Genomic DNA, 24,947 nt, shown 5'->3' with positions numbered 1-24,947 from the left:
ACAGGGTGAAAGGGGGGTAACAAAGCATGCAGAGAAACAGATGGACTACAGTCAGTAATTGTAGAACTACGAATTGCTTCTATATGGTAAGTGGAGCTGATAAAATGGACAGTGAGTGTAGAAACAAGGAGGTGGTTTTAATGTTATGGCTGATCGGTGTATCTGGTAAGCCAATTTAGCCAATTAAATATTGGTTCATAAACTTGAATGGATTATGGAACCAGCTGTACTGAGAGGAATGTTTTGTGTTTCCTGTGGATCTGCTGATTTTCTAGCTAAGTGCTGTTGAATAATTTTGGCCCTAAGAACTTAAGAAAGCTCCTTAATTTTTATTATGGCACAACTTCCCGAGAAGATCTATCATGAAACCAGGTGAAAATTTATTTATAAGTATCTAAATTTTTTTTCTGATCCGTACTCACTCACTCACAACCTTTCTTAACCGCTTATCCAGTCAGGGTCACGGAGCGGTGCTGGAGCCTATCCCAGCTTTTCAATGGGTGCAAGGCACACAGTAACACCCTGGATGGGGCGCCAGTCCATTGCAGGGCAGACACACATACACACACACACACTCACACACATTCACCTGTAGGGCAGTTCAGTGTCTCCAATTAACCTGGCTGCATGTTTTTGGACTGTGGGAGGAAACCAGAGCTCCCAGAGGAAACCAACGCAGACACGGGGAGAACATGAACACTCCGCACAGAAAGGACCCGGACTGCTCCACCTGGGGATCAAACCCAGGACCGTCTTGCTGTGAGGCAACAGTGCTACCCACTGAGCCACTGTGCCGTCCCTGATCCATGCTATTACTTTTAATTTTTGTTTATATTTAAATGTACAAAGTAAAATATATTGTTTGTTTAATTAAAAAATGGATAAATGCACTTGTAGTGTAATATACTAGAAGAAAAGAGGTTAAATACTTGTTTCCCCTTGTCGTATTTAAAAAAAACATTAGACAGGTATTAGATTCACTGGCACATCATAGCTGCAGCGTGTGCATTAGAAGTGAACGTGGAAGGTGTACCAACACAACAGCTTTGAATTTTCCAACGTTCGTATGTGTAGAACACCGGATCTGGTTAGATCAGGGTCTCATCCTCCTCCACAGGGGCCACAAAGGGCCCGTTGATGCTGTTCTGAGAGACTGTCATTATGAGCGTTACAGGGCTAAATAACTCTCCTGTCCAGGCCTGGGACCCACTGCCAGTCCAGCTGCACACGCACACACATCGGTACGCACATCCTCCCGCCAAAATCAGCATCGGATGTGGGTGCATCACCACTCGGGCGAGAGAGTGATGGGTGAATATAAAAGCAGTTTCAAGAAGTGAGGGATGGATGGAGGGAAGCATGAAGAGAGAGAAAGCTGCAGTGATTAGCATATGCACTGACTAGACTTTTTGTGTCGCATAGGTGAAAGAAGTATTAGATCTTTTGCTAAATGACCTGCAGCATGCAAAAAACACAGTAAACTTTGATCACTGAACATTATATTTAAATATGCAACTGACCCATGCGGTGGGCACTGATGCACCCTTTTATCATGACCGATTTTGCCCCTTTTTGCTTTCGGCAAGAAGAACTTGACATTCGTTTTCCTAAAAAGCCTGGACTCTTTGGACTACAGCTCACATTTTCACTATATGTTGGTCCATTTGAGATAAGCTCAAGCCTAGAAACCTCAGCTGCGTAGAACTACTGCACAGAATGTATGGTTTTATTTGTGTAAAACGGCTTAAGGTTACATTTCTTGACTCAGTGGTAGACTGTGTTAAGTGACAATGATTTTCCGAAGTACTCACGAGCCCATGTGGCTTTATTTATCACCATAACATGTCAGTTTCTCGTGCTTTGCCACCTGAAGGTTGAAGGACATTCACATCTAACAGTGGTTTCTGGCTTTGTCCTAACCAAACCAAAAGATTTCTTCAGATTCCCTGAATTTTTTTCCCAATATTATGCACAGTTGATGGTGAAAGGCCTAAAGTCTTGGCAATATTGTATTTGCAGATGCAGCAACAAACTGATGACTGTTTATATTGACCTGCACATTATTATTATTATTATTATTATTATTATTATTATTATTATTATTATTATATGGGTTTGTGTCCAGGGTCCTTACTGGAAGGTGTTTGCATGTTCTCTCTGTGTCCGGTGTCTGGTTTTCCTCAGGGTGCTCCATTTTTTCCCCACATGTCTGGCAAATGGGAGCTACTAAAATTGCCCTAAGTTTCAGTGTGTGTGTGTGTGTGTGTGCTCTGTGATGGACTGATGACCTGTCTGGGGTATTTCCTGCCTTTTGCCCACTAAATCAAACCCACTTCAACCCTGACCAGTATACAGCAACGGCAAAACATACAATGTATGAATGAATGAATTAATTAATTAAAGAATGAGTAATAATACATAATAGATAGTATATAAATGTCTTTTGCTGTCTCTTTGAAATTCTTCAGACCCCACAACACACACACGCGCACACACACACACACCTGTCTCATCAGTGAATCCTCTGCCTGTAACAACAACCACTGCGACCAACCGCCCCCCCCCCCCCCCTCTTTCCTGACAGGTGCCCTCTATGAAAAGGGCTTCAGTGTGAGAGGAGCATGGCAGCCCTTCAAAGCTATAGAGGCAGAGGAAGTGAAGAGAGTGGCATACCAACACACCCCTGCTTTTCTGAATTAAAACCACTAATCACTCTGAGCATCTTTACACACTTTTAAAGAACGGTCACACCAGGTTTTTGCATGTGATTTTACATATCGTATGTATCGTATGAGGAAGTGAAAGCTCAGGGCTCATGGTACTGGACAAGAACATGAAAAGTCATAGATCCAAGACACTGTTGGGTCATTGAGCAAGGTCTTTAACCTTTAATTGCTTTGATTGCACTAAGTGACACTTCTGAGTTGCTTTTGATGAAAGTGTCCACTAAATGCTTTAATTGTAAAATATTTGCCAACCTCTGGTGTGAACAAAATGTCAACAATGTCAGTTGTGCAGAGTATAGCATGGGACTCAAGCACACCTAATTATTACAGCATAACTAAAAGGGAGAACTAGGAGACCTCTCTGAGTGATCGCATGAGAGAGGCAGAACGACAGCTACCAAACATCCCTGATTACTGCAAACCTGTTCGACCACAAATCCCCAAGCTTTGCACCGGCCTTGTCCTAGAAGGCCAAACCAATGGCAGCCAGATGTAACTGATGTACTGTATATGATGGAACATTTGCAAACTGCTGGGGGTCCCTCTACATTTTAACCATTTACATTTTCATTTTACATTTTCGGCATTTAGCAGACGCTTTTATCCAAAGCAACTTACAGTACTGTGACAGTATACTGTCTAAGCAATTGAGGGTTAAGGGCCTTGCTGAAGGGCCCAACAGTGACAACCTGGCAGCAGTTGCGACTAGTACCTTAACCACTAGGCTACAGCTGCCCTAACCATAGAGATTTGCAAATTTATGAACCCAAAAAGATGGTGCAACACACCTTTACAGTTACGTACTGCACCTTAAGGTAATTTAAACAAGTAGCCAAGGTACGAGTTCCAGCATGCCTAGCTACATTTTATTAATTTCAATGGGAAGCTCTGCCAAATTTGTCAAGTAATGGTGTAACAGTTGTGGTAAGGCTGGTGAGATTAGAGACTGTCCAAGAACCAAGAGCACTATAATAGCAGCATGTGAAACAGCATGTAGCTTTGCTGTTTTACAGCTCTAGGATCCCAGGTTCAGTGTTGCCACTCCCCATTTTAAAAATTCCCAAGATCTTGCCACAAAAATCCCAAGATTGTACTAAAAATCCCAAGTAAATGAAAACGACAAAATTGTGAAGATTTATATAATGTATTTTCACAGTTATCACAATCTATTATTGCAATTATTGTAATCATTCACAACAATTACCAAAAAACAGTTGACAACAGACGTGACATCATGTTCTCGTGTCCAAGAAAACGTAAGTAAGTAAAGAAGTAAATGTACAGTAGCCGTAGAAATGACCAGCGACAACCAAAGGTTATTATTTAGTAGTGGTACTCTTTATTATTCCGTATTTATGACTGTAGACCATAAAATTGCAGGGGGATTTTAATTGCTTGAGTGCAAATGAAAAATCCCAAGATTACTTGGCAAAATCCCCCAAATCCCAAGTCGATCCCCCAAATCCCAAGATCTTGGAAAAAATCCAAAGGAGTGGCAACATTGCCCAGGGTTGATCACCTGTTTGTATGGAGTTGGGGCACCCAAATGTTCAATGGCTCCCCTGCTGGGGTGTCCAGTCAAACTCAAACTCAAAAGAAGCTGTATTGGCATGACAAATAAGGACATTCATATTAGTCCTCTTCGGTGGTAGGCAAAGTCTACTGCTAAACAATACTGCTATCTAGTGGACTGTTCCTCCCATTTCTGTTTGGAGGCTTTCCAGACTGCAGTGTTTCATTCAGTCCCTTTACGCTGTTCGGTGATGGCGCAGCATCGTGAGGTATGATTTTATTCATTACGTTTGCACAGTGATGTAAACATTGGTCCAAACGCTTTATATGTGCAGTTATGAGCGTTTACTTGTGTGACTTTGCTAGTTAGACACATCTAATCAGATATAACTGTGTTAAGTGTGTGTAGGATGTGTGTTAGAAGAGTTAAAAATGCACCAAAATTGCGTTTTGTTGGTTTTATATTCCACGTTTAACATTCGGTGTTCTAGTCTCACTGCGCTTAGTAAATAATACCAAAACATCTAAGATAAAGTATATTTACATTTTCTGCATTTAGCAGACGCTCTTATCCAGAGCGACTTACAGAAGTGCTTCCATAGTAAACATTTCATTTCTCAAGTTTTAGTAAACAACAGTAAAAGAACACAAATCTGCTGAAACCTGTTAGAACCAAGGTTAGGTTTGTTTTTTTTTTTTTTTTTTTTTTTTTAAGTCAGCTTAAGTGTTTAGTAAAAAGGTGGGTTTTAATCGTTTTTTAAAGACAGCAAGAGACTGAGATGTTGGGACAGACAGAGGAAGTTCATTCCACCACTTGGGTGCTAGAACAGAGAAGAGCCTTGATGCTTGTCTTCCTTTAGTCCTGGGTGGAGGCTCAAGTCGAGCAAGACTGGTGGCTCGGAGGTTGCGTGGTACAGAGCGGGGTTTGATTAGGCCTCGAAGGTAGCTTGGGGCTGGTCCATTTTTGGCTTTGTAGGTGAGTATCAGTGTTTTAAACTGAATGCGTGCAGCTACAGAAAGCCAGTGAAGAGAACGCAGCAGTGGGGTGATGTGGCAGTGTTTGGGCTGGTTAAAAACCAGACGGGCAGCTGCATTTTGAATGAGCTGCAAGGGTTTAATCGTGGACATGGGAGCTCCTGCCAGGAGGGAGTTGCAGTAGTCCAACCGCGAGATTACAAGTGATTGGACCAGAATCTGGGTAGCTTCCCTGGAGAGAAATGGTCGGATCTTCCTGATGTTGTACAGGAGGAACCGGCACGATCTTGTCATGTGGGCTATGTAAGGAGAGAAGGTCAGCTGGTTATCCAGGACAACACCAAGGCTTCTTACCTTATCAGATGGTCTGATCTGGGAGTCATCAAGAGAAATGAGAAGGTCCTGGAGACTGATCTCCGGGAATGAGCAACATCTCTGTCTTGCTGGGATTAAGTTTCAGATGATGAGCTGACATCCATTGTGAGATATCTCGCAGACATGCTGAGATGCGAGCTGAGACTTGTGTGTCTGAAGGAGGAAATGACAGAACGAGCTGAGTGTCATCTGCATAGGAGTGGTAGGAGAAGCCATGGGAGGCTATGACCTTACCCAGAGAGCGGGTGTAGATAGAGAAAAGAAGTGGGCCAAATACAGAGCCCTGAGGAACACCGGTTGAGAGAGTGCATGGGGGAGTTATGGATCCCCTCCATGACACTTGGTAGGAGCGCCCTTCAAGGTAGGAGGTCATCCATTGCCATGCTGAACCTGTTACTCCAAGGTTGGAGAGAGGGGACAAGAGAATGCCGTGATTCACTGTGTTGAAGGCTGCAGAGAGGTCAAGAAGAATGAGGACCGATGACAGTTTGGCTGCTTTGGCTGCATGAAGCTTCTCAGTAACAGCTACAAGTGCTGTTTCCGTAGAATGCGCTGCCTTGAAGCCAGACTGGTACGGATCGTGGAGGTCATTCTGAGTAAGAAAGGCAGATAGTTGGTTATAGACAGCACGTTCAAGAATTTTGGATAGAAAAGAGAGGAGTGAGACAGGTCTGTAGTTGTTAATGTCTGTAGTGTCTAGTGTAGGTTTCTTAAGAAGGGGAATGACCTGAGCCTTCTTAAAAGCAGTAGGGACCACACCTGATGTCAGGGAGTTGTTGATGATGGGTGTGATGAAGGGGATTAGGTCCTGTGAGATGTCTTTGAGGATGGTGGATGGTATAGGGTCGAGTGTGCATGTGGTGGGATTGCTGGATGAGAGGAGCTGTGCAACCTCATCCATGGTGAGTGGGGTGAAGCTGGTGAGTGTGTTGGTGGGTTGAGGGTCAGTTGAAAGTGGGTCAGTCGGAGAGAAGGATTGATTGATTTTGTCAATCTTGTCCTGAAAGAATGTTGCAAAGTCAGTAGCAGTGAGAGAGGCAGATGGGGGAGGAGGAGGAGGGTTCAGAAGAGAGGAAAAGATAGCATGAAGCTTACGTGGGTCAGCAGCAGATTGTTCAAGCTTGGCTTTGTAAAAAGATGTTTTTGCATTTTGGAGATCAACTCCGAGCTTAGATTTCCTCCACTTTCTCTCAGCTGCCCTTAATTCTCTTCTGTTGCTGCGCAATGCATCTGAAAGCCAAGGAGCAGGGTGAGAAGGTTTTCCTCGTTTGAGGGTAAGAGGACAGAGCTGATCGAGGGATGTTGAAAGTGCACGCAAAACCAACTTTTAACACAAAATGTCCCTCACATGCTACAAACACCATATGGCCAAAAAAACGTGGACACCAGTCCTAATTAGAAAGTTCACCCAATGTTTACAGGGATATTTTGTGGCCACTGGTTTCAAGTTTCTTTTCGATTGTAGCATGACCATGTTCCTGTGCACAACACGAGCTCCATAAATACTTGATTTGAAAGGGGGCTAACAAAGCATGCAGAGAAACAGATGGACTACAGTCAGTAATTGTAAAACTACAAATTGCTTCTATATGGTAAATGGAGCTGATAAAATGGACAGTGAGTGTAGAAACAAGGAGGTGGTTTTAATGTTATGGCTGATTGGTGTATATTCTAAATACAGCTAGTAAGAGACTCACTCCCCAAATTACCCCAAAAAGTTGGGACAGTTGGGATCTTGTGAAAAGATGTGGATCATTTAAAAAGAGTGGAGGCTGTTATAGGCTTAATAGCGTTTTGGAATGGGATGTCCAGCAAGTTCGTGGTCAGGTGTCCACATGTTTGTTCATATAATGTAGCTTATAAATTTTGAAGTCTATCATTTGATTTATTGATGTGATACCAGAGTGTAAACATACAGATAGATAATTACAGTAAATGTCTCTTTCTAATATCATCCTTCTAATCCCATAAGGCAGTTCATGTTTCCAGAATGTTTGATTAAGAAACAAGGGCAGTTACTTTGGCTGTTTCACAAGTGCTGTTGATGAAACATCACATTGCAGTTGTTTATTTTTTACTCACAGAGATAAATCGTCTACAGATCAGATGATGATAATAAAAACTTTGTGGAGGTAAGTTCAGATTTATTTATATTAGGTTAATTTGATGATGATAAGTAATATACCTATAATCTTAATCGAGTGTAAATATGCTGCATATTTGACTCTACTGTGTGACAAGGTCAGTTCTGTTGTTTTTGTTATGGACTAAAGACATTTGGTTTTGAGATTAAAATATGAATATCAGACAGTAGATCCAAATTTCAGTGTTTATTTTCTGATATTTATTTCTTTATACATATGATCAATGTGGTGGTAGATAGTTCTATAAAGTTTTTATTATTCCTTGTTAGTGATTTTGATTCACTTCAGCTGGTCACTCATCTGTTCCCCTATATATACCCCTAAAGTTTGACTAAAACCATAATGCTAAGCCACAATTAGTAAGAAGCTCATCATAGTCAAGCTGGCTTTGTGTCACCTTGGGCTTAGATGCTGTCATACAGGGTTAGTGCTGTCATACAAGTTAGTTGCTGATGGACAGCGCAAAAGCCTTATGAAGTATGGAGTTTTGTGGTTGATAAAACAAGGAAACAACACCCACTATCAAGTTTGTTTGTTTGTTTATTAGGATTTTAACGTCATGTTTTACAATTTTTGGTTACATCCGTGACAGGAACGATAGTTACTCATCACACAAGGTTCATCAGTTCACAAGTTTATATCAAACATGGACAATTTAGTTTCTTCAATTCACCTCACTTGCTTGTCTTTGGACTGTGGGAGGAAACCCACGCAGACACAGGGAGAACATGCAAACTCCACACAGAAAGGACCCGAACCGCCCCACCTGGGGATCGAACCCAGGACCTTCTTGCTGTGAGGCGACAGTGCTACCCACTTAGCCACCGCGTCGCCCCACTATCAAGTGTGGTGGTAATATTGTGTATTGGGGTTATTTTGCTGCCAGTGGAATTGTTTAGATTGCCAAATGTAGATGTAAAATGTTTGGCTGTTGTACAATGATGCAAAACACCATGATGGCCAAATCTGGCTATAATAAGCTGTTAAAATTAACCTCCCATAGTCCTGACCTGAATTGTATTATAAATATCTGGACTGAAATGGAAGTTTGTGTCCAACAAATTAACAAATTCATCAGTGTTGCCGGGTAGCGTGCCAAAAACATAGGGACATATAACCAGACTTTATGTGTGCTGTATTATGATCATAATCACAGTATACATTAGGGGGCATGTTTAAAGTATAAATAATTAATCATAAATAAACTTCTAGTCTCTAGCTTTGTTTAATATTAGCATCTGTCAGTGTTCCCATCAGGTATGTCTTAGAATGGCAGAAACCCTTCCCCAAGTAGACCCTTCATGATCAATTGAATTGACCAATGTTTATGTGGTGTTGACACCTCTAGCTCATAGCATTTTTATGTTTTAACATGAATCTACACGAAATCAGTTCCCTTACAAGTGTAAAGCTTGTATCTGACATGTTTCTGTTGTGGCCTTGTTTGCAGGAATGGCTTTGGTATGGAGTGCTTGAAGGCCGCTGTAGTGTTCGTACTGGTGCTGAATACATCAGCATTCAAAGGTTTCACATATTTTCACTCTTACCACATTTTTTAGTGGGTTATAGTTTAGTAGAACTGATTGTGACCTTTAGGTCCGAGCTGAACAATTTTGGCGTGTCTTAAAATTGAAATATAAACAGCTCAGCAATTTATATACACAGTTTTAATGGTTTCTCAAAACATTACTTTTCAGCACACTTCTGAATATGGATACACAGTAAATCCTGACTGTTTTTATATCTTGTGTTGCAGATTTGATTTTGAATGGATTCTTACCATTGATCTACACTTAATCATTTATAATCACAAAGTGAAAATAGTTTTTTTTTTTTTTTTATTAATTTAAAAATTATAATTATTCACAAAATCATTAAGGCTTTTTATTCAGACAGCAATTACAGCTCCACGACTCTACAAGCTTTGTGCACTTGGATTTTGGCAGTTTATCTCATTCTTCATGGCAGATCCTGTTTTTGTTAATGATGTTTCTGTATTTGATTGTATTCATCTGTATCTCGGTTGTTACGATTTTGGGCATTCACCAGTTCTGTTCTGCCCATATCTAAACATTTACTTTGACTTTTATTTTATTGCAGACAGCATTAACCCGAGATATTTCATGTTTGAAATCACATAATGTTTCACAATGACATATCAGCTAGCACAGACGCTTATATGGGGAAAGATAGCCTTCTTACTCTGTACAAACGCTGAAGCATAACTAACAGTGGAGACAGAAATACTATCCTGCCTCCCTGGAGAGCCCTCACCTCCCATTCTCAGCCACAAATAGCTTGAGGGACTGTTTTTGCCCTGATCTTGCAAATACATGCAGGCAGAGAGGCCTTGTTTTTGATTATTGAGCTTTTTTTTGAAAGCTTAAAATTTTTCTTTTATTAACCACACTTGTTTATTTTCCAGTGTCGGATCTTAATTTCTGCTACACAGAAGATAGTTGCAGTAAGTCCCAATGTGTTAAATCTCACTTTTTATTTCATCACCAGTAATTTGCACCATGCTTACTAGTGATCAGTTCATTCTATAATGAATCAGCTTGCTTTTGTTGGGTTTAACAGATGCACACAGATGGGTACAGACCTTTTCCACATGTGGTGTCAAACAGTCCACACCGCAGTCCCCCATCAATTTGAACCCCAATTTGAAGATGAATGAATCCATCCCTCCTCTGGAGCTTCAGGGATTCGGTGTAAAGCAGAAATCCTGGACTGTGGCTAACATTCGACACACTGGTACAGTCCACCATGATTAAGATACTCTTAAGACCCAGCCACACATGCACATGAGTCCTGTTGTAAATATTTAAGTGTAATGACATGAATAACCAAAAGGCTTGTGAAGCAGTTTGTGTCTCAGAATGAAAAGAAAAGCTTGTTTTTGTTAGTTTACCAAGCACATGATTATCACAAGGAACCAAGTATGCGATGTATGACTGAACTTCTCTTTGTGTGTGTGTGTGTGTGTGTGTAGTTGTTGTGGAGTTTCAAGAAGGCATGACTGTAAGGGGTGCTGGATTAAAGCATGACTATCGTATTGTAGAGATGAGGTTCCACTGGGGGTCAAATACCACCAATGGATCAGAGCACACACTTAATAAACAGAGATTTCCGATGGAGGTAAACACACACACACTGACAATGACACACTTAAACATGTACGTCTGATGTGAATTGTTTGCTTTCACTGTTGTTTGATGATAGATGCAGATAGTGGGTTTTGCTCCTGGATTTGACAGTGTGGAAGCAGCTTCGGGTGCACAGTCAGGCCTGCTCATGATGGGCGTCTTCATTGATGTAATATCTAAATTTTTCATCTCTCAATGATTCTTAAATACAAATGGGGGAAAAAGCTAAGAACATGTAAAGTGTGCACTTAAATTCCTCCAGATTCCTTAAATTGTTTAATGATATTATGTGCTGTAGAGGGGAAAATATGCAAATCCCTTCCAATCTTTCTTTGAAAAATGTTGTTTTTAAGCATTTCAGTAATAAGCTTTCATTTATATAATAGCAACATTTTTAGTCTATAAAGGATTTCTAGATATAAAAGAAAAGTAAGAACATGCAAAGTGTGTAACACCAACTGATCAAAACTCTTTGATGAATTTGAATACAGTGTGGGTTTGGCGTAGTTTTAATGAGGTTGTTTGAGCTGTCCAACACCCCATGTGCAATGAGAAGCCTTTAAAGCCCCATTTAATTTCTAATCACATAGGAAATACAATATATGGCCAAAAGTATTGGGACACCCCTTCTAATTATTAAATTAATGTGTTTCAGCCACAAGAATTACTAACAGGTGTAAAGAAACTTCAGTGACCTGCACCTGCCCTGACCTGCTTGCCCAGTGAACAGCTTTGGAATAAACTGGAACATTAATTGAGGCTTTCATGACCAACATTAGCGCCCAGCCATGCAAATGCACTTTTGACTACATGCGCACAAATTCCCACAGACATACTTCCATTGTTTTAGTTGAAAAGATTGTATAGAGGTCACTCTATTTGATTACTATTTGGTTTTAAAATGGGACGTCCAACAAGCTCAGAATTTAGAGTTGATCCTTCATACCCATCCTAAGTTAGCTAAGTTGATGTTACACATTCACCCAACCAAAACTTGTACTATCTGAAAATGCCCCTCAAATCAGATGCCTGATTGATCCGCATTGCATAACAGCGTGTTTTAATGTATTGCCTCTTTAGTTTTTTTTAACCGAGACTGTCCTTGCATGCTCATGTGAACATCATTTTAATAACATGTTTTTAACACTTGGGGCAGCTTGTTTGTTTACATTACTCAGCCCATTTAAACATTGAATTATGATGTAGAATTGATGTAGAAATCTTATTAACATGTTGAAAAGCTTGGACTTTTAACCTTAACCTAAAGATTTTGTCATAAAAAAAACAGTGGCAGGTGGTCAGTGTCAGTATGAAGTTTTTTTTTTTTAAAGAAAATATCTGTTGGTTTTTATTTGTATTTATTTGGCATGTATGCATCATGTATTATTTCTGGACTTTAATGGGTTGTAGTCATAAAGCCATGGATCAGATGTTTTTTTTTAATTAATTTATAGAAGGTATATTGATATTTAGACTACTAAAAATTTTGTTCATGATTTTACTAAACAATATTTTGGTACAAATAAATTAAATTCTGGACAGAATGAAAACCAGTACTGTATCCATCTTCATGTGAATTTAAATGCAGACATATAATCATGCATCATTTTGTACTCTTTAACATAACCATTAATATTGTTTTTACTAGGTGTGTATGTCTGTTTTTTAGATTGTAAACAAAGTAAATAAACCTTTTGAAGTCATATCTGCTGCTATCAGCAGGGTCCCATACCCAGGTAATTACACCTTTTTAAAGCACCCATGCCCATTAATCCTTTATTCTGCCTCCTCCAGCCAACATCTGGTCTGTTTTACAGGTGACTGGGTGAACGTGACTCCACCAGCACTGTCAGACCTTGTTCCTGCTGATGATAACAGGTACTTTCAATATCAGGGTGGCCAAACCACTCCCCCCTGTCACCAAAACGTGGCCTGGATTGTGTTTGAGAAGCCCATTGTCATCTCCAGAGACCAGGTACAAAAATACACATGTAGGCACAAAGTCACTTCCAAAAAATAAAATGCTACAATTCAAAACTATCTCAGTTCATGATAAACTTGGGCAAGCTGTAGCCTAGTGGTTAAGAAACTGGACTAGTAAACAGAACTGGACTAGTAAACAGCTTAGTGATTCACTTTATTAAATTTTATTTATTTTCACATCACTTGGCTTATGAGCAGATCTTGTTTTTTTTCCACAACAGACACTGACTGTTTTGTACCAGGTAAAATAGGTAAGTAAAGAAGGTGGGGGAGCATCTTCCATAGGTTGGAGTAAATGCCTCTTGGGGGCACACCAGCTCAACAGATTAGTTCCATTGTGTTCAACTGGTAATCCCACATGAGTCGTAATAGTAAAACTGATGGATGGCTGGCCATGGATGACTGCTCCTTTAAATGTATCAATCTTAACGGAAGAGTTAAGAATATTACTATCACATCACATTCACCCAACTTAACAACCTTAGTTTGGATAAGTCCATTGATCCAAATCCATTTCAGTACATGGAATTGATTTGGAGTCAACTATTAACTTGGGCGGCATGGTGGCTAAGTGGGTAGCACTGTCGCCTCACAGCAAGAAGGTTTTTGCATGTTCTCCCCATGTTTTTCTGGTTTCCTCCCACAGTCCAAAAACATGCAAGTGAGGTGAATTGGAGACACTAAAATGTCCATGACTGTGTTCGATATAACCTTGTGAACTGATGAATCTTGTGTGAAGAGTAACTACTGTTTCTTTCATGAATGTAACCAAAGTGTAATACATGATGTTAAAATCCTAATAAACAAACAAATCAAACAACTATTAACTTTCAATGGATCTGACTCTGATCAGTTAAATACTACAGACAATAAAATAAAATAAAAAACAATATGAAATGATGGAATGAAACGATGCTACATTTACCCTACAAAGCTTTAAAACAGTGTTAAACAATTTTTTTTTATAGCTGACTGTACTGTCATTTTGCCTGGCTTTTCTTAGTGTGGAAAGAAGATGCACTCATTTCTGTTCTTTCTTTCTCTGTGTTTCAGTATCTGCAGTTTACTAAGCATGTTTATTACTCAGGCAAAAATGACTCGGTGAGGAAGCAGTTGGTGGAGAATTATCGTTTCATTCAGTCCAACCTCGATCGTCCAGTCTTTGTTTCCTCCGCTGTTATCAGCAATTCAGCTAAAGGAGGCACTCAGAGCCAGCACTTCTTCATCTGCCTAGTCTTCATAACCAGCATACTTTCCATCTATATAGTTTAAACATTAATGCTAAATCAAAGCATTCTTGTAATGATAAAAGCTAAGGCTGTCAGTTTGCAGGTAATGTTCATAATGTAGCTTTTGTTTAAAAGCAGAGCCTGCATTTATTTTTTAAGAATGCTAAACCAATATGATACTATGCAATAAAAATTAACACTGATATGCTGACCTTCGATAAGCTATGTTAGAATACTGTAAACCAAAGATCAGAATGCTCTATACAGGAAAACAAAATGTAACCAGCTATTTATTTAAATGATGATGCCATTTTAGTATAGAGAATCAGATTCACAACAACCTAAATCTGAGTAAATATGCAAACAAAATATGGGTAAATTGGGTTTCAGCCTAACATACTGAGATTCAGTTTTAAAACGTCATCAACTAAACTGTTGTTAGCTGACAGTGCTGCACAGCAACATGGGTCAATGGGACCTGGGATTGGTCCTCGTCTGTAGATGCTGCGTGTGATTTTCACATCTGTAATAACCACTTGACATAAAAACCTTTCAGGACGGTACGTCCAGTGGAGCACTTTTTAAAACTGGATCTGCTTAGATTGCTTGGAAAAATTCAGTAAACGATCACATTCATGTAGTATTCAGTGCTGTAGTGTTGGGATTGTGTTTTTTTTTTTTTTTTACAAGAAGGATACATTGAGGTTTTGGTGAATATGTTTAAAGGTGCATTGTGTAGGATGCATCAGTTGAGGGTTTTTTGTTTGTCGATTGCAGGGATAATGTACATTGCAAAGATCTTGTTTGTGCCAACAACATATTGATACACATCGACTGTGGTTTGATTTAATTTGGTGGAAGATCTTGATGTACTTGCAGCCAGCCACTCTATGTTTTGAACTATTGAAAGGCACTGTAATTAAGTTATTTACAGTAGATGAAGCATTAATGGTAAACAGTAATGCCATTAAATTGGTATAAAAAAGTTTAAATTAGTGATATTGCATACCATACCAGAGTCATATTGTACATCTGTTGGGTACATGTATATAATGTGGCTGAGAGGAGGGCTATTTTTTTATTGAGGGCATTTGTATTGAGTTGTCTAGTATTTTTATGTTTACTACAGTTCTTGACCAAATATAAGAAAGTTGTTTGCTGTTGGCTCTTGGTTGTGTTTGGTTGTTTGGTGTTGATGTTTTCAGAAATAGTTCTGTGTGATTAATAATTTCAGTTATTCCAAAAAACAGCAAGACCACACTGGCTGGGAATTGAAATGCCTACTGCAATAATCCATGTTGAATGTTCATTGATTAGATTGAAACATATTATTTAAGTCTGAGCCGTGGCTTGCATTATTGAATGTTTTGCAATATATTCTGACAATAATAAAATATAGCAATAAAGCATGTCTACATTTCTCTTCCTTCTTTTTTATTGTGTACCTCTTTGTTTACGAGACGCTGACAGGCAGCAAATGTATGTACAAACCAGACTATTAAAAACAAAGAAAAAAAGCTAGTAATTGTGTACATGGAAATACCTGCACTTTAAATGGAGAAACAACCAAATAAAACTCAAGTGCCTAAACATTACAATTAGGTATACATAGCAGTCAACTAAGTAAGTAAAATGTTTATTTTTCCAAATGTTCTTGAAACACATACATACTTGTAAAAAAAAAAAATCTTCCATGTTCTTTACCAATCACCTGGTTTAAACATTATTGACATTTTGGTATGTTTTGGGGTGCAGACTGCAGAGTACATGACCGCCTTATGCATGTTTTTATGAGGTGGGGTAAATGAGTGCCTGGAGAAAATCCACTTACACTTGGGGAGAACATGCAGAACTCATTACTGTAACTAAGTATGAGGTTATGAGCCTTGAGCAGTTTACTTAACTACCTGGTTGTGCCATGTCATCACCCTCTCACTCAATAGCTCATTAATATTGATATATTGTTATTGTTTCTCGTATTTTGTCCACTCATGAAGGTGTCCTTATAAACCCAATAGACTCATTCAGACCCTTTTTTAATAAACTGGCAGGCCATGAGGCAAGACAAACCTTGTGTAGACATGTCTCATCAGGACTGGCGGTCTATGGATGCAGGGTTCGTTGAATTGCCCTATAGGTGAATGTGTGTGTATGTGTGTCCGCCCTGTGATGGACTGGCGACCCCGTCCAGGGTGTTACTGTGTGCCTTGCGCCCATTGAAAAGCTGGGATAGGCTTCAGCACCCCCCGCGACCCTAATTGGATAAGCGGTTAAGAAAGTGAGTGAGAGAGTGAGTGTATTTGACAATAAACTTGTAAACTGATTAATTGTGTAGCGAGTAACTACCTGTTCTGTCATGAATGTAATCAAAGTGTGTGAAACATGACATTAAAATCCTTATAAATGAATACATTTCCAACAGCTGACAATTTGAATTGAGAGCGGAGTGCATATTTCTCAGCCTCAGTGTACATCATGACTTAGTATCTGAATATGATCACACAGCAAAAAATTAGGTGCTGGATTTTTTTAATATATATATGTAGGTGTCGGGAATGTGCTTCCACAGTTTTGCATTAGTATAAAGTCTGACTGCCAAAATGCCTCCAGACCTTGGCAAGAGACCACCATTCCATGGTATCCCTCTAAAACTGCAACTATGACAGTGTCCATTTATCTGTTAAGGTTTTGGCGTGTAGTCAAAGAAGTATTTGTATGGTCAGACAGAGATAGTGGACATATTTTATATGCCTGAACTTAATACTAAGAAGGGGATCAACATGCTTGTGGCCATATAGTGTAGATCATTGCAAGTAATTGAAATACAAATGTTAACTGTAGACATTTTCAGGGCAATGGAGTGCTGGCTGAAAATGACGGTCCAGCTGATTATGGCTTTAATGTTATCAGCTTTTAAAGGTTTTGTGGAGAAATGTACATATCTTGTAGTACCTCTCTTTATTCCCTTTTTATTCTTTATTCCCTGTTTATGGTGATTGGTGATTGAAAATCTCACGCTGTCAAGTGCCACTTGTAACTGCAGGTCTGTATGAATGGATGGAAACCTTTTCCATGTGCACGCCTGATGACACCAGACACCAATCGCCCATCAGTTTGGGTCACAGAGTTATAAAAAACAACACCATTCCACCACTCAACTTCACAGGCTTTGATGTAGCGCAAAACTCCTGGACTGTTGCTAAAATCCATGACACAGGTATGCGCATTGCTTTACTGTTTAATCCAAATGCAAATAAATAAAAGGTTCTGATTGTTGCTCCCTTATGAGTGTGTCTAGTTGTAGTAGAGTTTGAAAAAGCCATGAAGTGTATTTGTTTGAGGCAAATGTTTATTTTTTAGAAATCTGCTGTGTTCACAGATTGGTCACACAGTGCATGAGGCTTTTAAGGCCCTATCTGATGTTATACCCAGCTTGAAATACCCAGGTGTGTAGCACACACATACACACACACACACACACACAATGAAAACTGATCTGAAAAACATGATGTTTGCTCTCATTTTTCTTCTTTAATGTTATTCAGGACAATCAGTAAAAGTAACACCACCAGCACTGATGGACCTGATGCCTCCAGAAAGCAGCCAGTTGTATTTTTACCATTGAGGCGAAACCTTTCCCCCCTGCTGCCAGTCTGTGGACTGGATTGTGTTTGAGAAGCCCATTGTTATCTTTAGAGAGCAGGTAAGATACACACACAAACAGTTCATCAAGAGGAGCTGCTTTGTTTAAGACACCAACACATTTTGCAACTTTCTTCTTCTTTCGGGTCCCGTATATATATGGGGGGTCACCACAGCGGATTTGGTCGGCATACTTGACTAAGTCAAATGCCTGACGCAAGTACCTGACACAGCCATCCAATTTGTATTTGGGCTTGGGATCGGCACTGAGGCTGTTCAGTTGTTAAAACTCTTTATGACTACAATTTCTTATCCTGTAATATTTATGTAAGGGTTAGGGCCACGGCCCATAACAATAGTCATGATCAACTGTGCAAACACATGACAATGAGTTTAGAATACATTAATTTTATTTATTATTAAATTACCACATCCTGCACTTTTGTGGTATAAAGTGCAGCCGACAAATCTGCAGCAATCACATGATCATGACAACATGAAGCATGATCTGGCTTCAGACTTGATCTTTTTTTTTCCCAACATTATTCTCATGTAGCTCAAATGTAATGTCATGTTGGTAGATAAAAAACATGGTGTTGAATAAATAACATTTAAGTAATGATTAAATAATTAACATTAAACTGATACCTCTCTCTCTCTCTCTCTCTCTCTCTCTCTTTCTCTCTCTCACTCACTCTCTCACTCTGTGTGTGTGTGTGTGTGTGTGTGTGTGTGTGTGTGTGTCACCGTTCCAGAAAACACAGAAGTCAGTTCTTTGTAATCATCCCCCCCCTCCCCCACTCATCTTAATCATACTCACCCTCGTCGTGCTGTGCTGAATTAACTTTGTAATACATTTATAAACAGCTTTGCATGTCTTGGTTTCTTTCTGTTGACTCCTACAGTGTACTTTGCTATAATACTTTATAGCTTGTAAATAAAGTTAAAGTGATATTCTAATAAATTTGAAACATAATTACAATAGAGTTCAGGTTATACAATACATACGAGTAGGCACGGGTGGCTCGGTGGGTAGCACTGTTGCCTCACAGCAAGAAGGTGCTGGGTTCGATCCCCAGGCGGGGCAGTCCGGGTCCTCTGTGTGGGTTTCCTCCGGGAGCTCCGGTTTCCTCCCACAGTACAAAGACGTGCAAGTGAGGTGAATTGGAGATTCAAAATTGTCCATGACTGTGTGAGATTAAAATTTGAACTGAATCTTGGGTCATGAATTTAACCATAGTTTGTAAAACATGATGTTAAAATCCTAATAAATAAATATACAATACATATGAAGATAATAAAATTGCCACTTGGGTGTTGCAGCACTAAACATGCTAGTTCACCACTGCTGACATCTAGAGCTCTCGAGTTCAAATCTCAGCTCTCCTATCGGCTAGTCGGACATCTGCACAGACTGGCTATGTCCGAGAATTGGTGGGCCGAAGGGACTATTTTACACAAGTAGCTGTTTCCATTAGAATCCCTTTTTGCACCAAAGTCTTTCTACAGTAAAAAAAAAAAAAAAAAAAAAAAAAGAGTTCAAATAGCTGAACAACTTGCTCTGTACCAAAAGGGGGCGCCACAGCACCACTGGAAAACACAGCACCACCATTACTTTAATCGTTTACATCAGAATGTTTGCGACCACCACACAGCCCGTCTCTCAGATTACAGTTAAGAATGACAGTCTTTACGGAATGTTTTAAGTCATTTAAAATCGCTGTGGAGTTTTGTGGACTGATCATTTAAAAATGGAACTCAACTAACACAGGACTCCACTACAACATCACAATAACACTTAAGCATGATGATGTTTGTACTTTTACAGCTTCTTAATTGACAGAAGCATTAATTCATCTTTCTATCAGAGATTTCTGAAGGAAAACCTTGTAGGCTATTGATAAGGTTTGATCATTAGTTTGTGATCGGAAGATAAACAGGTGGGAAAGAAACAATAACAGATCAATCTCTAACTCATACCATAATAAACGAAATTAAGCTTTTGAATTGTTTTAGTCAATATGTGGTCAGACTAATCGGTTCTCCAAGAACGAGTGGCTCAAAAGTCCTTTAAAGTGATGTAAAAGACTAAAATCTGTTTATCTGAAGTGTATGAGGCAGTAGTTAGTGTCAGATAGCACATCTAACTTTAGCTTTGGGGGGCAATTACTTTTTCACAGAGACTTATAATAGGGTTTATTGTTTATTTCGGTAACTGCTGAGTTTGGTATGTTTTCCCATATTAGTGTGGATTTCCTTTAAGTACTTTAAATTTCTCCACCTTTCAGAAACATACCAGTAAGTACACTGAACATACACACACACTCAAATTTACTCAAACTTACATGCATACACTCAAACACACAGTCTTGTTCCCTGGACTCTGACAACTCCAACACATAATGACAGACATTTAGTGACTGTATTACTTGCATCTTTGCACAATATTGCATTTTTTGCACCTTACTCTTGTTATATATAGTAGGGCAGTGATAGCTCAGTGGTTAAGGTACTGGACTAGTAATCAGAAAGTTGCCAGTTCACTACTGCTAAGTTGCCACTGTTGGGCCCCTGAGCAAGACCCTCAGCTGCTCAAAATCATGTTTATGTCATAATTGTTAGTTGCTTTGGATAAAAGCGTCTGCTACATGCCGAAAATGTAAGTGTATATCTCTGCTGCTATAAAACACCCTACGCTGCTAACTGTACGTATATCAGAATATATATTTTTACCTCACCTATCAATTACTCTGTACCATGTACTGGCCAACACTACACTTGAATCTAGTCTTGTCTCTCCTAATTTCCTTTTACATTAGAAATTTATTTTGTATGTATTGTACTGTTGTTTATCTGCACTGTGTATATTGTATTATCTTGCACTTTTTGTTCTATGCTGCACCCTGGTCCTGGAAAAACGTTGTTCCATTTCAGTATGTACTTGTATATAGCTGAAATTACACTAAAGCCTCTCTTGAACTCTTGAAGGTAGACTGACTTATCTGAATTGCTTTTTGATGTGAAAGAATAGTCCTGCCTTGTGACCAGTGTTCAATAAACGATTTTAAGCAGTTGATGTAGTTGAATGAATGAAATGAATCTGTTTTTACAACAGATTTTACAATGTCCGTTTAGGGATGGTGTTAATAAAAAGTACACTTGTTTACTTATAAACAAAGTAATAGTTTAGTCGATAAGATCTACCGGGTTTCTGTGGTTGTGCACCAATGGTTTCAAAACGTTGGGTTGAAGCCTATGAAGAATTACAGTCTGCACTATTAGGGTTAATAATTTAATTGTAAAATTAATATCAGTCTAATACATACAGCATAAAGACAAAAGTAAGAACATCACATTATGTGTTGTACTGATGAATAATAATGCTAAAATGCCACATCATAGCTGAGTTCTGGTGTTACTTTTAGACATGTAGCAGATTCTGTTACCAAATCTGTGTTTATTTACTTACAGGTAAGTCCCATACAGCTTTAGTGTCACTATATGGTTTAGGGTTCACACCACCCCTGCTCCACTTTCTTCATGTTTCTCAAAATATGCCTGTAGGTGGCTTGGCTTCTGTAAAAAATGATTTTGGAAGTATATAATGATGGGCATGTATTTACAGTGAATATTTTTAGTGAGCTAGGCTTTTAGTACACCAGTCCATAGCTAGAAAACAGTCCTTTAATATGACTTATAAAGCAAGCACCCTTAGTAACTTGTGTTTAAAAGTCCTAACAACATATTCTCAGCTAATTTTTAAATGTATTTATATCCACAGTGCAGGCTGATAAATCCTTTCTCTGACTGTTAACAGCATGTCCTCTGTTTGCTGTACTAATTAATCTCCACGGACTCTCATTTGTGTGGTTGTACTCTCCAGTACATAATTAAGAAGCTGGTTTGGCTGTGCGAGTTTTGGAATGTAACGCTTTATTATTATGCTGTGTTGTGATGGATGGAAGCAGCAGCCGTTTTTGTGCTTCAGCTCCTTTTCTTAAAGCGTGGGTGATACCATTGACATTTCCAGTGACTGTATTCTCGGCAGCTCGACTTCGCACCGGCTCGGACAGGCATCGGGGCCGGAATTCAGTCGGTGCTGTGTTTTTCATAGCCACGGTGGTCATGGTGCGCCTCAGTGGGCGTCTTCTGGCGACTCCTGGGAGAGGTGGAATGGTGTTGAAAGAGTTCACACTCGTATCTGCATTAGTCCTAAACGTGTTAGTGAGTCGCTTCTCCAGGGCTTGTAACATCTCCTCTGTATGGCTCCGAGACTCCCGGCGCAGCAGACTCATCTCTTCACTGACCTCCTTCCTTAAAACCTCGACACTTTCCAGTACCTCACGCAGCAGCACCATGTATTCGTCCTGCTTTACCTCCACTTTCTCTGATTCAGATTCTTCCGAGGTGACGTCTCGTATTTCTGTAACATTCACCTCAGGCAGCTGGGCCTCATTACATCCTGGCTTCTCTTGCTCATCCAGTTTGTTGTTGTCCAGCTGTTTGGTAATTTGATGCACGAGCTGCAACATTCCCAACTTGCGTACCTCCAGAGCAGGCTGCGGAAGAAGTTGATTCCTCACCAGAGAGAAAACAGACTTCACCCTTTGTCGTTTTGTCTTTAAAGCTTGTTCCTCACTTATTTCCTCACCATTGTTCATCTGTTCCTGAATCGTGTTGGTTTGGAGAGCTAGATCATCATCAGCAGTAATGTCCTCCAGGCATTTCTCTTCACCTTCACCTTCAATTCTGCTTTTGTTCTCCTCGTTCTGATGATCAGGCATGGTCACGTCTTCACCGGTCCTCTCACCCATGCTGCTAGTGGTTTGTTATCCTCTTTAATGACTGAGTATCTAAGGCTGTTCTCTGATTGCTCGTCTCTGTTTGAGTGCTTTGAGAGTGGATAACCGATCAGACTAACACAGGCTCTGTCCCTGTGGAGCTGGACCATCTTAGCGTTACCTTACCAACACTCTTCTGTGACACTTACTCACTCTGCCATGGGGGAATACGCCATTACTACATAATCGTGTTCCCTAAACACACTCTAACCCACACTTCATTTCAGTCAAACACAGTTCTGTGGATTTGGACTTTGTGGATGTCATGCTTACATGATACTTGCCAATAGACATACAGTGCTGTGAAAGTCTGATTTTTTCTATTTTTGCATTTCAGATCTTTCAATTACAAACCCCATTTCCAGAAGAGTTGGGACACTTTCTAAAAATGGAATAAAATTTAAAAACTATAATTCAGTAAATTGTTTAAACTTTTTTTTAACTGTTAAAAGTACAAAAAACATTTTTTGTTTTCACTGACAAACCAAATTGTGTTTTGTATTTTCCTTTGATGAATGAGATCATTTAAAAAGATTTTGTGTTTACCTCGGTCTTTGTCTAATATTAAAAGTAGTTTGGTAAAACACCCTAGCACACCAGAGCTGACATTTCAAACTCGTTGGGTGGGTGGCTACATGAACAACGTTTGGCTGTTGTTCACACAGGGTGGGAAGCTGGACAAGGACCCCATAACTGATTACGACCTCTGCTGGCTGGTTGATGGCGCCTGCACAGAGTCGAGGAATAATGCATTGATCAGGGTGTGGCTCTCTGTACACAGAGCTGATCCACATATGAACTCGCCTTGTGCAGGTGAAAAGATGCAGTCGGCTACTGCTCGCGCGTTGGAGGGGGCGTGTGTCAGTCTCGCTCTCCTCAATCAGAAGTGGAGATTAGCAACAGTAGAGAGGAATCGTAATGCAATCGCATAATTGGATAGGACTAGATTGGGAGGAAAACTGGGAAAAAATGCAAAAAAAACCATTTTGTGTTTACCTTAATCTTTGTGTAATATTAAAAGTAGTTTGATAATCAGGAACATATACAGTGTATCACAAAAGTGAGTACACCCCTCACATTTCTGCAAATATTTCATTATCTCTTTTCATGGGACAACACTATAGAAATAAAACTTGGATATAACTTAGAGTAGTCAGTGTACAACTTGTATAGCAGTGTAGATTTACTGTCTTCTGAAAATAACTCAACACACAGCCATTAATGTCTAAATGGCTGGCTACATAAGTGAGTACACCCCACAGTGAACATGTCCAAATTGTGCCCAAAGTGTCAATATTTTGTGTGACCACCATTATTATCCAGCACTGCCTTAACCCTCCTGGGCATGGAGTTCACCAGAGCTGCACAGGTTGCTACTGGAATCCTCTTCCACTCCTCCATGATGACATCACGGAGCTGGTGGATGTTAGACACCTTGAACTCCTCCACCTTCCACTTGAGGATGCGCCACAGGTGCTCAATTGGGTTTAGTCCATCACCTTTACCTTCAGCTTCCTCAGCAAGGCAGTTGTCATCTTGGAGGTTGTGTTTGGGGTCGTTATCCTGTTGGAAAACTGCCATGAGGCCCAGTTTTCGAAGGGAGGGGATCATGCTCTGTTTCAGAATGTCACAGTACATGTTGGAATTCATGTTTCCCTCAATGAACTGCAGCTCCCCAGTGCCAGCAACACTCATGCAGCCCAAGACCATGATGCTACCACCACCATGCTTGACTGTAGGCAAGATACAGTTGTCTTGGTACTTCTCACCAGGGCGCCGCCACACAAGCTGGACACCATCTGAGCCAAACAAGTTTATCTTGGTCTCGTCAGACCACAGGGCATTCCAGTAATCCATGTTCTTGGACTGCTTGTCTTCAGCAAACTGTTTGCGGGCTTTCTTGTGCGTCAGCTTCCTTCTGGGATGACGACCATGCAGACTGAGTTGATGCAGTGTGCGGCGTATGGTCTGAGCACTGACAGGCTGACCTCCCACGTCTTCAACCTCTGCAGCAATGCTGGCAGCACTCATGTGTCTATTTTTTAAAGCCAACCTCTGGATATGACGCCGAACACGTGGACTCAACTTCTTTGGTCGACCCTGGCGAAGCCTGTTCCGAGTGGAACCTGTCCTGGAAAACCGCTGTATGACCTTGGCCACCGTGCTGTAGCTCAGTTTCAGGGTGTTAGCAATCTTCTTATAGCCCAGGCCATCTTTGTGGAGAGCAACAATTCTATTTCTCACATCCTCAGAGAGTTCTTTGCCATGAGGTGCCATGTTGAATATCCAGTGGCCAGTATGAGAGAATTGTACCCAAAACACCAAATTTAACAGCCCTGCTCCCCATTTACACCTGGGACCTTGACACATGACA

General features: G+C 40.0%; 1 protein-coding gene across 1 annotated transcript; it reads left to right on the top strand.

Annotated features, from left to right (window-relative positions):
* Positions 1-4,492: 4,492 nt before the first annotated feature.
* Positions 4,493-14,133, top strand: LOC134317490 (carbonic anhydrase 4-like). Its single transcript, XM_062998190.1, has 10 exons — positions 4,493-4,507; positions 7,673-7,720; positions 9,183-9,256; positions 10,158-10,196; positions 10,313-10,486; positions 10,725-10,870; positions 10,955-11,047; positions 12,548-12,614; positions 12,696-12,853; positions 13,915-14,133. Exons 2-10 carry the CDS (start codon positions 7,695-7,697, stop codon positions 14,131-14,133), a joined length of 996 nt encoding a protein of 331 aa, XP_062854260.1. The 5' UTR covers positions 4,493-4,507; positions 7,673-7,694.
* The last annotated feature ends 10,814 nt before the right edge of the window (positions 14,134-24,947 follow it).

The sequence above is a fragment of the Trichomycterus rosablanca genome, chromosome 7 (genome assembly GCF_030014385.1).
Source record: "Trichomycterus rosablanca isolate fTriRos1 chromosome 7, fTriRos1.hap1, whole genome shotgun sequence".
NCBI classification, from domain to species: domain Eukaryota; kingdom Metazoa; phylum Chordata; class Actinopteri; order Siluriformes; family Trichomycteridae; genus Trichomycterus; species Trichomycterus rosablanca.
This window is presented reverse-complemented; position numbering and strand designations above follow the sequence as displayed.